The 13,369-nt window shown below is 48.0% G+C and overlaps 1 protein-coding gene and 1 long non-coding RNA gene across 4 annotated transcripts in view; one reads left to right on the top strand and one right to left on the bottom strand.

The window, feature by feature from the left end:
• Nucleotides 1-325: 325 nt before the first annotated feature.
• The window catches only part of LOC116596793, a 41,359-nt gene continuing 28,315 nt past the window's right edge, over nt 326-13,369 (top strand). For all 3 annotated transcript variants that reach the window (XR_004288319.1, XR_004288317.1, XR_004288318.1), the window contains exon 1: nt 326-585. This is a non-coding gene — a long non-coding RNA (uncharacterized LOC116596793). The remainder of the gene's footprint in view (nt 586-13,369) is intronic.
• Nucleotides 9,176-13,369, bottom strand: part of GYPC (glycophorin C (Gerbich blood group)) — a 43,789-nt gene continuing 39,595 nt past the window's right edge. The window contains exons 2-3 of the mRNA XM_032353929.1: nt 10,844-10,900; nt 9,176-9,894 (exon numbers count right to left, since the gene is read on the bottom strand). Coding sequence (XP_032209820.1) covers nt 9,698-9,894; nt 10,844-10,900 — 254 coding nt within the window. The 3' untranslated portion in view covers nt 9,176-9,697. The remainder of the gene's footprint in view (nt 9,895-10,843; nt 10,901-13,369) is intronic.

Below are 13,369 nucleotides of genomic sequence, written 5' to 3'. Positions count from 1 at the left end.
TTCCAAACATGGATGGTATGTTCATCGACTAGTATGGCTAGGCATTGATGTAAATCACTTGTTTCTGGTTTGGACAATACTCTTGCACTGTGTCTCTGTTTGGCTCTAAAGACTACCCTTTCTGGGGTGATAACCTTCACTAGGGAATTCATACAGGAATTTGTATTCTGAGGGCTCAGGGAGGAGGGTGTTCTGTAGAATACTCTGAATTTTACAGCAGAGCCAATTCATGGCTGAGGTTCATTTAATTTATACTGCATTTTTCCGCCCCCTCTGATTGTATATTTTTTGTAGAGGACTTGGAAAAGCACTTGATAGGAAGGAAATAGCAGAAAATGATGACTCATACCTATATTATGTTTGCTGCAGAACCTCTGCTCCTCTGGAGGAGCTGAGATCCTCTGCAGTTGCTGGGATCGAGAAGGAGACGTCTCGTTTGCAGTGTCTCAGTGTGAACTCACTTGCCACAGTGTGAACCCCTTGACAGGAGATACACAGTGGGACAAGGGAGCCTATGAAGGTGTCGTATCCTGAGGGTGAAGAGGGAACGGGCCACAGTGAAGCTCTGGTCTCGGCCTCCCTAGGGTGAGTAGTCTCAGAAAAGCTTGCTTGATTCTTGTGGAAACTTCTCTCAATGGTCTTAGTACCCTGAGTGGTTACTGTTCACATTCAGGTGGGCTTTGCAATCTTGCCTGTGCCTTTTTAGCCTGACTGAGTTTGCACTGGGTATATTGTGTAATTTAGCGTTTTTCACTTAACATTCTATCACAAGCATTTCCTGAACTTATTAACAATTCTCTGTAATATCATTTTATTGCTTCAGAATATCTAATTGCAAGTCCACATCATAATTTTCTTAACATTCCCCTAATGATAAACACCTAAGCAGTTTTATATTTTCCTTACTGTAAATAGAGCTATTATGGGCACTTTTTAACTGAAATCCTGATGTGCATTTCAGGATATTTTCTCAGAATAGACTTCTAGAGGTAGAATTTCAGGGTCAAAGAATATGAACATTTATGAGATTCTTGGTACACTGCCAAAGGGACTGCCAAGTCTGTTCCTGCCAGCGTATGCCCATTGCACCCTTGATGGCTTTGGGTAAGCTTCTTTTAGATAATCTCTGCCTTAATTAATAAAATAAAATGGGCATACATATTTCTTTGATTAGTAATTCAGCAGCACATTTTTTCCTCTTAGAATCATTTTTCAATAGCAGGTGATTAATAATAAGTGGGATAAACAAGTTAGAGAACTTCCTTCTACGTCCCTGGGGGGAAGCTGCTGCTGGCTGCCAAGAATTCCAGTTCAGCCTGGCTGTTGAAGCTCTCTAGCTTTTTTATTTTGAAAAGTGAACATGTCTGTGTGTGTTGGTGGGGGGGGGGAATTCTCTATATAAGCAACCCAAACACATTTTTGGCATGGTACATTTCAACAGGGTATTGAAAAGGATGGGAAAACTCATGGTGGAGGTATTCCAAACATCACACATTAACACCTCGGTCTCAAGACCAGCTAATTCTGACAGCTCCATGAAGAAGGAGGCAAGGACTTTTCTCCTCTTTTTAATAATGAGGAAATATAGGGGCAAAGAGACAAGACTCCTGATTCTGTTCCATGTCAATTCCCAAGAACGAACTCATCTTTCTCAGCTAGTGAAAAACAACTGCAAGGTGCCAGCAATTCACTTCAATTGTCAGACCACATCTGGGTTTGGCTCAGGCTGCCGGAGTGAGGTGTGGAGGTGATGGTGAAGCCAGGCTGGCTCCGGTAGGAGAGCAATTTAATCAGTTAGCAGTACCTGCCAGGGACACAGGGAGTGGGAGGATTTCACAAGTGCCCACTACTGCCCAGGTGTCTAGTATTGCCCAGGTATCAGTATTACCTGGATGCTAGAATTGCATCGTTGCTAGTACGGCACGGATGCTGGTATTTACCAAATATGTGGACCCCACCTCCCTTCGAGTCTCCTAGATCCCATTTTCCCTCTCTCAGGAAAATTAGAAGGTTAAACGTAAGTACACAGATTGGTTTCTGTGACCTTGTCTGGTACATGTCTACTTATTCTGCCTGACTTCGAGCATAACCTCTTTTCTGTATCACAGTCCTATGTGGGCTAGAATGGGGTTCTGACCTGAGAAAGGTCTCAGAGCTGAGCCTTATAGAGTAATGAAGTCAGAAATGTCTTTCTTATCTACCTTCCTGTCTCTGTCCCACCCTGCACTACATAAACATTCCTCAGCACTCCATTCTGCTGTCCCATCTCCAGGCTCTCATGCCTTGCATCTCTGGCCAGAGATAGGATGCACAGAGGATTAGGATTCCCTTTGTTTCCCCACATGCCTAGAAAGATGTGCGTAACAGAGGGCTTTGCAATGCTTCATCCTGAAGAATAAAATTTGAACAATGGAATTTCTGACTTACTCAGGGTTAAAAGTTTAGGTAGAATGCCTTCCCATGGTATCTCAAATGCCATATGGGCAGGCTTTAAGAGCTTTCAGGCTTCTGAATCCATTGCTATTCCCTCTGGGCTTGTAGTCAGTTATTTTTTGTCTCAGAGGAGATACAGGTGTGACTATAGGATGCTGAAGGCTTTCGTTCATTCCATGCAGAATTTAGTGACAAAGATTGATGAACAGTCTACATCTTTAAACCCAACACATCTAGTGTGAACTTCCCCTCCAGGAGCTGTAGGGTTCTATATGCATGACATCCCAGAACAAGTACGGGAGTCAGGTGAATTCACAATTGTGTTGAAAGGATTTGGCTTCTATCCCAAGGGATCTGTTATAAGGTCCTTTTCCCTATTCAGGCTTCAACAATTCCTAGGCTATCTTTCTCCCCAGAGTACACCTCTAATTCATCTTCAACACTGGCTACTGATATGATTTGCAAACCAGACATCTGGGTCCCATTCCCTTCAAGGGCTTTCCACCACCTACAAGGCAACATCCAGACTCCAAGCATGACAGCCAGGCTCCTCATTACCTGGTTCTTTGCAGTCTGTGGGGCTAGCCTCGCCCTTCAAGGCTTCTGCAGACTACATGCCCCAGGAACAGCAGCACACTGAAAGTTTCTGGGCTCACCTTTACTTCTCTGCATTTCCCACCCCTATGACTGGTTGACTCCTTTCAAACCAGGCTCAGAGTTCCTTCTCCAAGAATGCTTCCTTGGCCTCCCTACTTTAATGTGCTTCAGTATTCTTCTACTGTGGGCTTTGTGCAACTTGAGCTGTTTTAATGCATTTCCTACTGTGATGAGTGTCCTCCAGAGCAGTGGCAGGGCCTTGCTCACCCTGTCTCTGGCATTGTACTTACCACTTGGGATAAACTCAGAGAACATTTGTGGACTGAACGAAGGTGTGTCACTGCCTAAATGCTCAGGTCTGGATGCTCAACATCATTTCGTCCTAATGTCTCCACTTGTCACCCTTAGAGGACAATATCTGATAAACAGCAGCTGTGAACTAACTGGTCCTCCCCTGGAGGAAGGAGTGGTTTGCCCCTGGGGCATCTAAGGGGGACCACAGAGGGCTTTTATCGTCAGAGAGCTGAATGTAAAACTTTTTCTTACTTTTTGATGTGGAGAGAAAAAGAAGAATTTCAGCTATTTGAAAAATAAAAGATGGCCAAAGTGTTTGGTTTAAAGTTAAAGACTGGGTGGGGGGTCCACCTCTCTTAAGCATCCTTGGAGATCTATAATGTTGTCAAGAGAGACCTCTTGATCACTGGATGACCTTAGAAATAGAAGCTGGAGAATTCCATCTAGCCTTGTTGTCAGGGCTCTGGATTTATGAGTTCACCCATGAACTAAGACATTCCCATAGCGTATACCTCTATTTGTTCCTGTGACAGTAAACCAATAAAATCCAGAAAACCTGCAGCCATATCTCTCTGGGATTAGCAAAAAGATGGAGAAAAGTTTTCTCCTTTAAACTCCCTCATGTGCCTTAAGAAGCAGAATATGCTTTTTGGTTGGCTGGTGACAAGGTAGAGATACTTTAATGTTCTCCAAGCCCAGCTACTTGGCACATTGCTTGGGTTTAATGTATGTACATACTTACTCAACAGATATTGAGCACTCATGGGCAGCAGGCACTGTTAGGCAGTGTCTACCTTGTTGGGCACAATGCTCCATGGGTCTCTCAAATTTGTCACATCTTGTGAGGAGTGAACTGGGCTATCTTTGCAAGGATGTTTTTATAGCAAGCAGCTTTGGAGAGTGGAGATAATGCCTTTCTCCAGAGCAGAGAGGCAAGCATGATTACTGTCCATCAGAAAGACTCTGGTTCTCTTAGCTCAAGTCTCTTCTTCTAGAATTCAACCTACCTTGTGGGCAAGCATCTAGCAGGGACCATCCACATTGCCCACATGGGGTTAGGGGACAAGAAGTGCTGACACAAGTGTGTTGATGTTCATGCCCTAGCTGTGAGCAGTAAAGCCCTCTATCCTGTGTCTTCTGTCAACATCTGTGGAACTGTTACAGGTTTGGCTTACCTCACAAGCAAGCAAAATCTCAGCACCTTTATATTTCCTGACCAGCTTATATCCTTACTGAATTTCATATTCAAAAGACCCTAAAATTAAAATATCTTTACTTCATTTCGTGGATTAGAACTGAAGTAGAGAAGTTAACTCTTCCTAGGTCACAGAGCTAGTTAGCGGTAGAGAGGAGATAATTGCTCAAGTCTGTCCAGTTCCAGAACCATGACTTTCCATAATATGTTGGTTCAATTGCAGATGTGAAGGTGCCTATAGTTCTATGTGTGGTACTGTTCCCCCTATTCCCTAACCCCTTGGCCACTAAATGAGCTCTGTTGCTATAATGATAAAAAAGCTCAAGCAAGGAGTGGAAACCAATCGAGCAGCATCTTCTCCAAAGGAACATAAACAAGGTATGATCAGGAGTGACTTCCATGAAAGAAGTTCTCCAATATTTACATAACAGTTGGCTCAAAGCTCTACTTACTGCCCTTTCTTCTGATGCACAGATAAGATCAATTTCCCCACGAGCAGGATGGGCTGAGTCATGTGAATTTCATACAAAATGATGTGTAGCTGGAGTAATGGGCGTGCTCTAGGATGACAGATGTCTCCAGCCCCTTCGCAGTGTCCAAAACTTGATAAGCCTATAGAAGCTCCCTTGTACATTTCCACAGTGCATTTTCATCTGTGCCATTTAATTTGATCATTGCCTTATCCTTATGATAGTGACCTGCTTCTCTGGTGGCTCCATATGGTCTGTGGCACAAAGCCCCATTTCTTAGACTAAGGGCCCAAGATTTTCTGTGGTCCAGCCCTAGTCTACTCTGTGGCCAAACAAAGTTTCCTTTCCCCTAGGAAGCCTTCCTAATCCATTCCATACCTTCGGTGGAACTGGCTTCTCCTTCCATGGTGCTCACAGTTACCTGTATCTCTTCACTCACAGCATCTGTAACTGTGAGTTGAATACATTGACATGTTCATCTTCTCCATCAAGCCATGGGCCCTTGAGGCAAGGCTGGCGATATCTAGATAAACCACCCATGTCACACAGAATCTATCTCTAGGTTTGAAATTTCATCATTAAATCCTCTTATTTGGGGCTTAAACACTTTTTTAAAGCCACAAATCATCCCAGGAGTAAGTAGTACAGATGTTTTGCACATGTTTTGACATGATGTAACCTATCTGATCATTTTCTTCCTTGATAAGCGTGACCTGGTGGTAAGATTCATGGGTGTTAGTACATGAAAGCGATGTGATCAACCTGAAAGTACTTACTGTCTTTATCTTGTTAATCATCCTGCAGGGGGCCAACAGTTCAGGACTCCACTTGGTCACTGACTCGCACCATTGAGAGCTGCCTCTGTCCCAGGTCAGCCCTTGCCAGGGATGGACATGTTGGCATAAGAGCCCTGGTCATTGTTGGCAGGAGCCAGGCCTGGAGTGCTCTGACCCCAGCACTGGGTCATTTCGGGGTCCTTAAGTCCTGGTACCACCTGCTCCACTCCCATGAAGAGCTCTTGCTGATGCTCCTCAACCTGCAGAAGGAAGGAGCCTCCTCTCTCTAGCCTGATAGTCAGACAGGCCTGGGTTCAAACGCTCCGGTGGCCATTAGAAGCTGTGTGACCTCCAGAGATCACTCCAAGCTTTCTGAGCCTGTTTCTACAGGGCTGAAAGGTGGATAAGGCCACTGGCCTGCAAGGACTGTGGTGAGGACAAGAAGAGCACATGCAAAGCAGCTGGCATTTCATACAGAGTGTGCTAGCTCCCCCTCCCTCTTCTTCTAGCCCTCCTCTCCACTTCTCTCCCTTTTCTCTCCCCTTTCTGCCTTTCCTCTCCACTTCCCTCTGTCCTCAAGAGCTTTTGGAGAACTGGTGCATGCATCTGTGCACATTTGCCCCCATCTGCATTTGTGGCAGACATGCTACCTTGTGACTCTATGCATCATCCTTTGGGGGAGGGATCAAAGATAAAGAAAGTGTGCTCCCTTCTCAGATGGTGCACTATTTATTTGCATACCAGTGTGTTTTAGATGCCTGAGGGAATGTGTGCATGCCTGTGCTCACTGGCTTGGTGCTCTGCAGTTAGCCTGTGACAGCTTCTTCCTCCTGGGGGCATCTGGATAGGCCACCTTGGATGAATCAGCTGGCAGCATCCATGTCACCCCTGTGCCTGGTTCTGGCTAGGCCTGAGGGCTGAGACTAAGCTGTGCTTCAATACAGTCTTCTAGGACATTGGATGGGCACGGGGGGCAAGGACCAGGGGAAGGAGGTGCCAGTTCTCAGAGAGTAGTCAACACAGGTGGCTGTGGGGCTTTTGCAGAGGATGTGGGGAGGACATCTGTTGTGGCATCAGGAGGCCCAGGTACTCTGGGTTCATCCTTTTCCTGGAGACTTTTTTAAAGCAAGACATGCCTGTGTATGGGTTCAGGGAGTCTCCTCTGTGCCCACTGGGCAGTGACCTGTGCTCACAGTCCTTCAAGATGAGACCATATGCCCACATTTTCTCAAAACCCTGAAGTGATGTTTCAACAAGAAGGGATGTTGGTAGTTGGTTAGTTCAGTGTTTCCCAAATATGTTCTGGGGACTCTTGGCCCACAAGCGTGTAAAAGGTGTCTGGGGAAGAAATCGGGTCTCTGGAAAAATACATTTGAGGAATGCTGCATTCAACCTCCTACCCTCCCATACTCCAAGAGTCACTGCACACATTGGAACACTAAGGATGCCTGAAGCTTTGCACAGCTTTAACTTTGCTTAACATGTCATTTACACATTTATTTGCACAAGGGACATCCTTTTTGTTTGGGCTGTTTATCACTATTTTGCCAGGCTGTTACTTTATAGGTTAGAGTTTGGGACACATGCATGGTTGTAGCTAAACGCTTGATTTTATAGATGAAGTGTGGTGGGCCAGCGAACTCAGGTTACTCGGGGGAAGGTCTCACCTTTTGGCTATCATTAACTTCTTTTCTTCTATTTCTCCCTCAACACCCATGACAACCCTAGAACATCCAGCTATTTTGCTTGGTGGCCATTTGGGACAGAACTTGGATCCTGCTCTTCTCCTAGGGGGAATGGTGGAGGACCTTTTTGCTGACTCCTGGTAGTAGAAGGTGCAGCCTCAAGAGATCTGAGTCACAGAGGGTTCCTGGCAGCCTGGGCTGTAGTCTTAAACCTGGACTTGCTGATCTCTGAGTGACTGCTGAGTTGCTGGGAGTCTTAGAAAGACCCTTAAAAAGGACGATGGACTCTGAAAAACAATCTGAGGGTTTTGAAGGGACGGGGGGTGGGAGGTTGGGGTACCAGGTGGTGGGTATTATAGAGGGCACGGATTGCATGGAGCACGGGGTGTGGTGCAAAAATAATGAATACTGTTATGCTGGAAATAAAAAAAAAAAAAAAAAAAAAGGACGATGGTTAGTAAGTTCATCTTCTCTTCCTTTTACTCATTTTAAATGACAGTTCCTCTTCTTCTGGAAATGTTTAGAAGTGGTGCAGTAAGGAAATTCCATTATCTATACATATGTACTGCGTATCAAGCACCAATTATTGACTCTGGATGGCAGCACTGAGCGCCTGATACACTTGTTCTTACCACCAACCCTGAGAGTTGGTACTGCAGGGGTTCAGAATGAGTCCCTCAGCATGGGCCACTTTGGCACACAGATTATTTTAAGCTGGAAAGAATCAAGACCCCAAAGACTCAGAAGAATCGCTTACCTTCCCCTTAACTGCCCAAAAGAATTGAGACAGAGGACCTGCTCCAGGAAGGGAACTATCACCATAGATAACTATGTTATGATATAACCAGAGGAGGTGGACAGGGAGGAGTTTAGCAAAGTCTGTGTTAAAATTCCTCTCTGTGTCCTCTTGTTCCTGAGGGGCCCAGCCAACCTTTCTTTACCGAGCATTTACTCTTTTCCACATTCCTATGAATGGACCTTCCTTCCCTTCAAAATCCCATCCACCGACCCTCTTCCCCTTAGTCAGAATGGCAAATATACCTCATTTTGCCTGACTGTTTTTGGAATCCCATGTTTATGTGGATTCTCAGGAATTATGAGATTAAATTTGATTTTTCCAGTCTGTTTCATGTCAACTTGATTCTTAGACCAGCCAGAAGGATCTTGAAGAGCAGAATAAAATTTTTCCTTCTCAACACTACCATGGAATCATGTCCATTTGAGGAATAAGAACCCGGAAGCCAGAAAGGTCAAGTGAGTTGCCCAAGTTCCCAGGACCAGGAAAGGGGATCCAGGGCCCAAACCCAGAGGGATGGCACTCTGCAGTCTATGCTCTAGCCACTGTTATTAAGGGAAGGATTGGTTCACTCATAGTTATTTAACAGGTGTAGTTTTCCTAATATCACACATTAAAAAAATCAATGCTTCAGCCAGTGTCCTGGCAGCTGGTAAGCCCATTATTTCTAGGGGAACATTCCACTCTTACATTTGTTTCATGAAGCTGGTGCCTGCAGAGGGAGAAAAAGAAATCTTGTCACTGGGCCCTCCTTCCCTCAGGGCCTCAGGAACCCTCTCCACTGTCTATGTTGAGGACAGGACAATGGGGCTGGAAGTGGATGGTTCCAGCCCCACGCATGCAGACTTAGCGGATAACACAAAGTCGCACCTGTGAAATGCAAGGTCTGGGTGGTGGTTATCTTTCCCTAGACAATTGCAGTAATGCTCTTTGATTCTGAATGCTTGGTTACATTTCAAATTTATTTCCAATCATTTAGAGCTGGATCAATGGGAGACAAAGGTGCCTTTTAGCTCTGGCACCTGCTGTTCCCCCCAAATGTCAAGGACTGACATTTGATGCCATTATCCCCAGTCAGCTTACAGATGACTCACTTCCTTGCTTCCCCAGCCCTCAGGCCCACCCGCCCAGCAAGGACTTTCACACCATGCTGATAACAAACTGCACTGTCCAGGAGAACCCAGACTTTCTCCCTCTGGCAGAGCAAAGGCAGGCCTCCTGGGTGGCCACTGCATCCCTGGGTGCCTGGGAGAGGCCTCTTGTGGCTCAGTTCCTTCCTCCCGCTCTCTCCCCAGGCTAACACCTAGTGTTCCCAGGCCAGGTGCATATCTTGGGATGAGGTGGGCACTCTCATGATCTGTCTGGTGGTACAGATAGCAGGTGGGGTTGTGGGGTGCATCTTCTCTCATGGAGTTGAAGGAGGCACTGGGGGAGGTGAGGCCTGGTGTTCCTCAGATGAAGTACTCCTTTCTGCTGTTGTCACCTGTGTCCTGGAGGGAGGGGTCGTCCTGCAGGGCTGCGTCTGCACTCTCAGCAAACTCTGTGCCCTTGGCCTCATTGGTGTGGTACGTCCCCTTGTGTCTGTACATGTAGCGTAGCATGACGATGAGGAGGCAGATCAGGACGATGGCTACAGCAGCGATCACGCCTGCAGGAGGGAAGCAGTGCATGGTTCTGTCTGAGACAGGCTTGTGGGAGGGGGTCAGGACACACAGGGCTTGTGGCAGAACAGACACTCTGCTGCAATAAACACCACCCCCAGACAGGCTGGCTCATTCCTGCCCAGTGTGCACTCACCCTTATCTGTGCCCATTGAGTTACCCCTCTCTCCCTTCCTGCTCCCCCTCCCTCCACTCACTGTGGTGCAGACTGAGGCTGGAAGAGGATTCCAGAACTGACCCTCACTCAGGGAAGCTCAGTCTACTGAGGAAGACAGACCTCTGTGCATAACTTGCAGAATGAACTATATGAGTTTATCTAAAACTGAGGGGCTCATGAACCTCAGGACTTTCAGTTTTAAAACCAGAACAATCCCAACTGAGAAGTGCCCTGGGGCATGAGACTTGGTGCTGAAACCAGGAGAGTGGCCAGAAGGCTGGGCCCTGGTGGGTGCCCCCTCTGTACTACGGGGGTACAGAACAGGGCCATGGGAAACCCTTGAGACAGGTTGGATGGAGTGGGGTTCACTGCTTATCACCCTACCTGAGCTCCAGCACATTCTCCAGAGGTGAGGGCTGCATGAGTCTGGCTGGGGAGCAGTGACCAGGCAAGCAAAGGACTAAAGAGGGAGAGGATTCTGGAGGATGCCACGTAAAGGCATCCTTGTAAGGCATCCATGTGAAGGGTGGAAGTCAGCCCTTCATTTCTGTTGGGGCTCATGCGCAGTTGGGAGAAGAGACTTGAAATCTGGGCAGTAGGGCCCAGGTCACTCAGAGCCTGGGAGTGCTGCGGGGAGGAGGACGCTGGCAAGCTTTAGAGGGGCTTAGGCCCCTCATGCAGCCTCACCCTCATTCAGGCATTTGCTCTGAAGCCTCAGGCGGGTTCTCCCTGGGGAGTTCCCTCGAACCCTCCTGGCTTGGAGTCCCAGAACAGCTCACCTGCAATGATGGCGATGTTCGCCCCCAGAGAGGGGAAAAATGGGCCAGGGTCGAGTTCTGCGAACAGAAGAGAAAAGCCTTAGTGGGGAGAGAAAATCTTCCCATACTTGGCAGCACCTCAGCCTTGCCTGCACCCCCTGCTCACAGGTGCACAGCTCTTGAGCAGGCCGAGTGGACAGGAGGCAGCGTGTGCCTGGCCAGGCTTCTGGCTCTGCCTGGTCACTGGCAGGTCTGGAGAGAACGTGTGAACCGCAGTGGAAAGGACCCAGTTCTGGCGTCTCTGCAACCCTGCGAGTGGGATGAGGGATGGGCTCCTGCACTGGGCAGACCCTGGGTGGACATGCCTGGTGGTGGACATGAAGGTGGGCAGTAATATGCCTGGTGCCAGCACCACCGGACTTTGGGCCTCAGCTTTTCTCACCATAATGGCAAAAACAGACCATTTTTGAAGTGTCCCCACATGTGGAGGGTCTGTACATGCCAGGTGTTGGTTTAGTTGCCTTTCACCCATCCCATCATGTGGTCTTCGCAGCCGTCCCATGAGGTGTGTGGTATTACTAGCCATTTCACAGGTGTGACCCTGAGCATCAGAGTCACACAGCTCGCCAAGTGGTGGGCCTGAACTTAGCTCACACTTTCACCTCTGGGGTGTACTTTCTCTTTTCTCTCTTGAAGATGCCCCTCCAAGGGGGGCTCCTGTCTGGAGGCTCCTCCCAGAGTCCCCTCTGTGGTCTCTGATTGGCTCTTCTGTGGGAAGGGCCACCTGGGGTGCTACCAAATTATTGAGTGTGTTTTCCCATAGGGCTCTGGTCTGGCCGCAGGGCTAGCATCTCAAGGACAGCAGGCACCTGCACATCACCTCCAGTGGCTTCACAGAGTGTCTCCTCTCTCCTCTGGGAGATGAGTGAGAGGAAGGATTTATTAGACCGCAGAAATATCAATGTTAACATGGAAATCCCATGTTCCCATTACAACGGCTATGCATATTAAAACAGAGAAGGCTACTTCATAATAGTCCTTTCCGCTCAGATAATCACTTTAATTATAGTCGGATGAGGTCATTCTCCCCAGCGCAGCTTCCAGATGCCTTTTTCTGATAAGAAACCAGCTGTGGTGCCAGAAAGGACAGTGCGGGGAGCCAAGCAAAGGCTCCAGGCTGGAGACAGAGGAGGAGAAGAACAGCCTGGGGGGTGGAAAGAGGTTAAAAGAGGTCCTCAGGTCAGCAAGGAGAGCAGGCACAAGCAGGAGTCAGGGCAGCAGGGGGAGGGGAAGGCAAGAGGAGCAGTCAGGTCAGCTTCTAGGTGCTTCACCGCAGTGAGAACTGAGGCTGGAGGGGCAGGAAGTTAAAGTAGCATCGGACGCTGAGATCTAGGGTGGACAGGAGCAAGGTAGAATTTAGTATGAAGTCCACAGAAGGTGCTCCATGGACACGCACTGAATGATACCGCAGAAAGAAATGCCTGTACGTGTGTATACACCCACACAAGTGAGCGGATTCAGACGCTAGCCTTGTAGACCTTCCTCAATCACGAAGCACTTCATGCTTCAGTAAGAAGAAAGAGTGGCCTCTTCCTTAAGTCTGTGTGGACGGTCACAGAAGTTCAAATATCCAGAATTGCCACTTGGAATGTTCCAGGCCAAGACCAGCATTTCTTATGCCAGTTTATCCAACCCAGTCAGGGATAGAAGGGACTCCTGTTCCGTTTTCTTTTAAAAACAATTCACAGTTGATCACCACGTGCCAGGTACTGTCCTCAGCATTTACCAGATTTTAACTCATTTAGTCCCCACGGCAGTCCCATTCAGAAGCAGTCACTATTTTTCCCATTGTACAGATCTGGAAGCTGAGCCCCAGAAAAGCATTACTGTTTTTCCTGGATCATACAGCTAAGAGAGTTAGGAGTCCACCAACTCAGGCCGAGGCTGCTCGGAGTCAGTGTGCTTACCCCTGCAGGCACTGCCCAGGGAGGGGGTCCGGGTTGGCAGCTTAAGGAATAGTTGAGGTATTTGGCTTGAATCCCTTGGGGTGAACTTCTTAGCTTGTGTTTGGAACCCTGTACCCAAACCCATATACCAGAATACCGGAAGCCCTCCCAGCAGGCCAGTGGTCTGGGGGCATGAGGGACCTCTGGCTTTTGAGGGGTCATTAGTTGAGCCCCTAGCAGGGCTCCCTCTGAACTCATGCACATTCAGGAGCACAGTGGGCAGGGATGCCTGATCTCCATGCCCCAGCCCTCCAGCTGTGTGGAGCTGAATTTGCACACTGCGAGTGCCCCCAGACACTTCAGCATGACAAGAACGGCCACAGAGGTCAGAATCGACACAGAAGAGGCAGCTCAGGCCTATCTGGGAAGATGGGGATGGTATAAGAAGCGGTTCTCAAAGTGTGGTCCTGGGACCAGCAGCATTTCCTAGGAGTCTGCTAGAAAGGCAAATTCTTGGGCCCCATCTCAGACCTGTGGAATCAGGGGAGGGTGCCCCGCAATCTGTGGTCACAGGCCTCTAGGTGGTTTGCTGATTGTTCTG

The sequence above is a fragment of the Mustela erminea genome, chromosome 8, assembly GCF_009829155.1.
Source record: "Mustela erminea isolate mMusErm1 chromosome 8, mMusErm1.Pri, whole genome shotgun sequence".
Classification (NCBI taxonomy): domain Eukaryota; kingdom Metazoa; phylum Chordata; class Mammalia; order Carnivora; family Mustelidae; genus Mustela; species Mustela erminea.
Note: the sequence above shows the minus strand (reverse complement) of the source record. Positions and strands in the feature narration are given on the sequence as shown.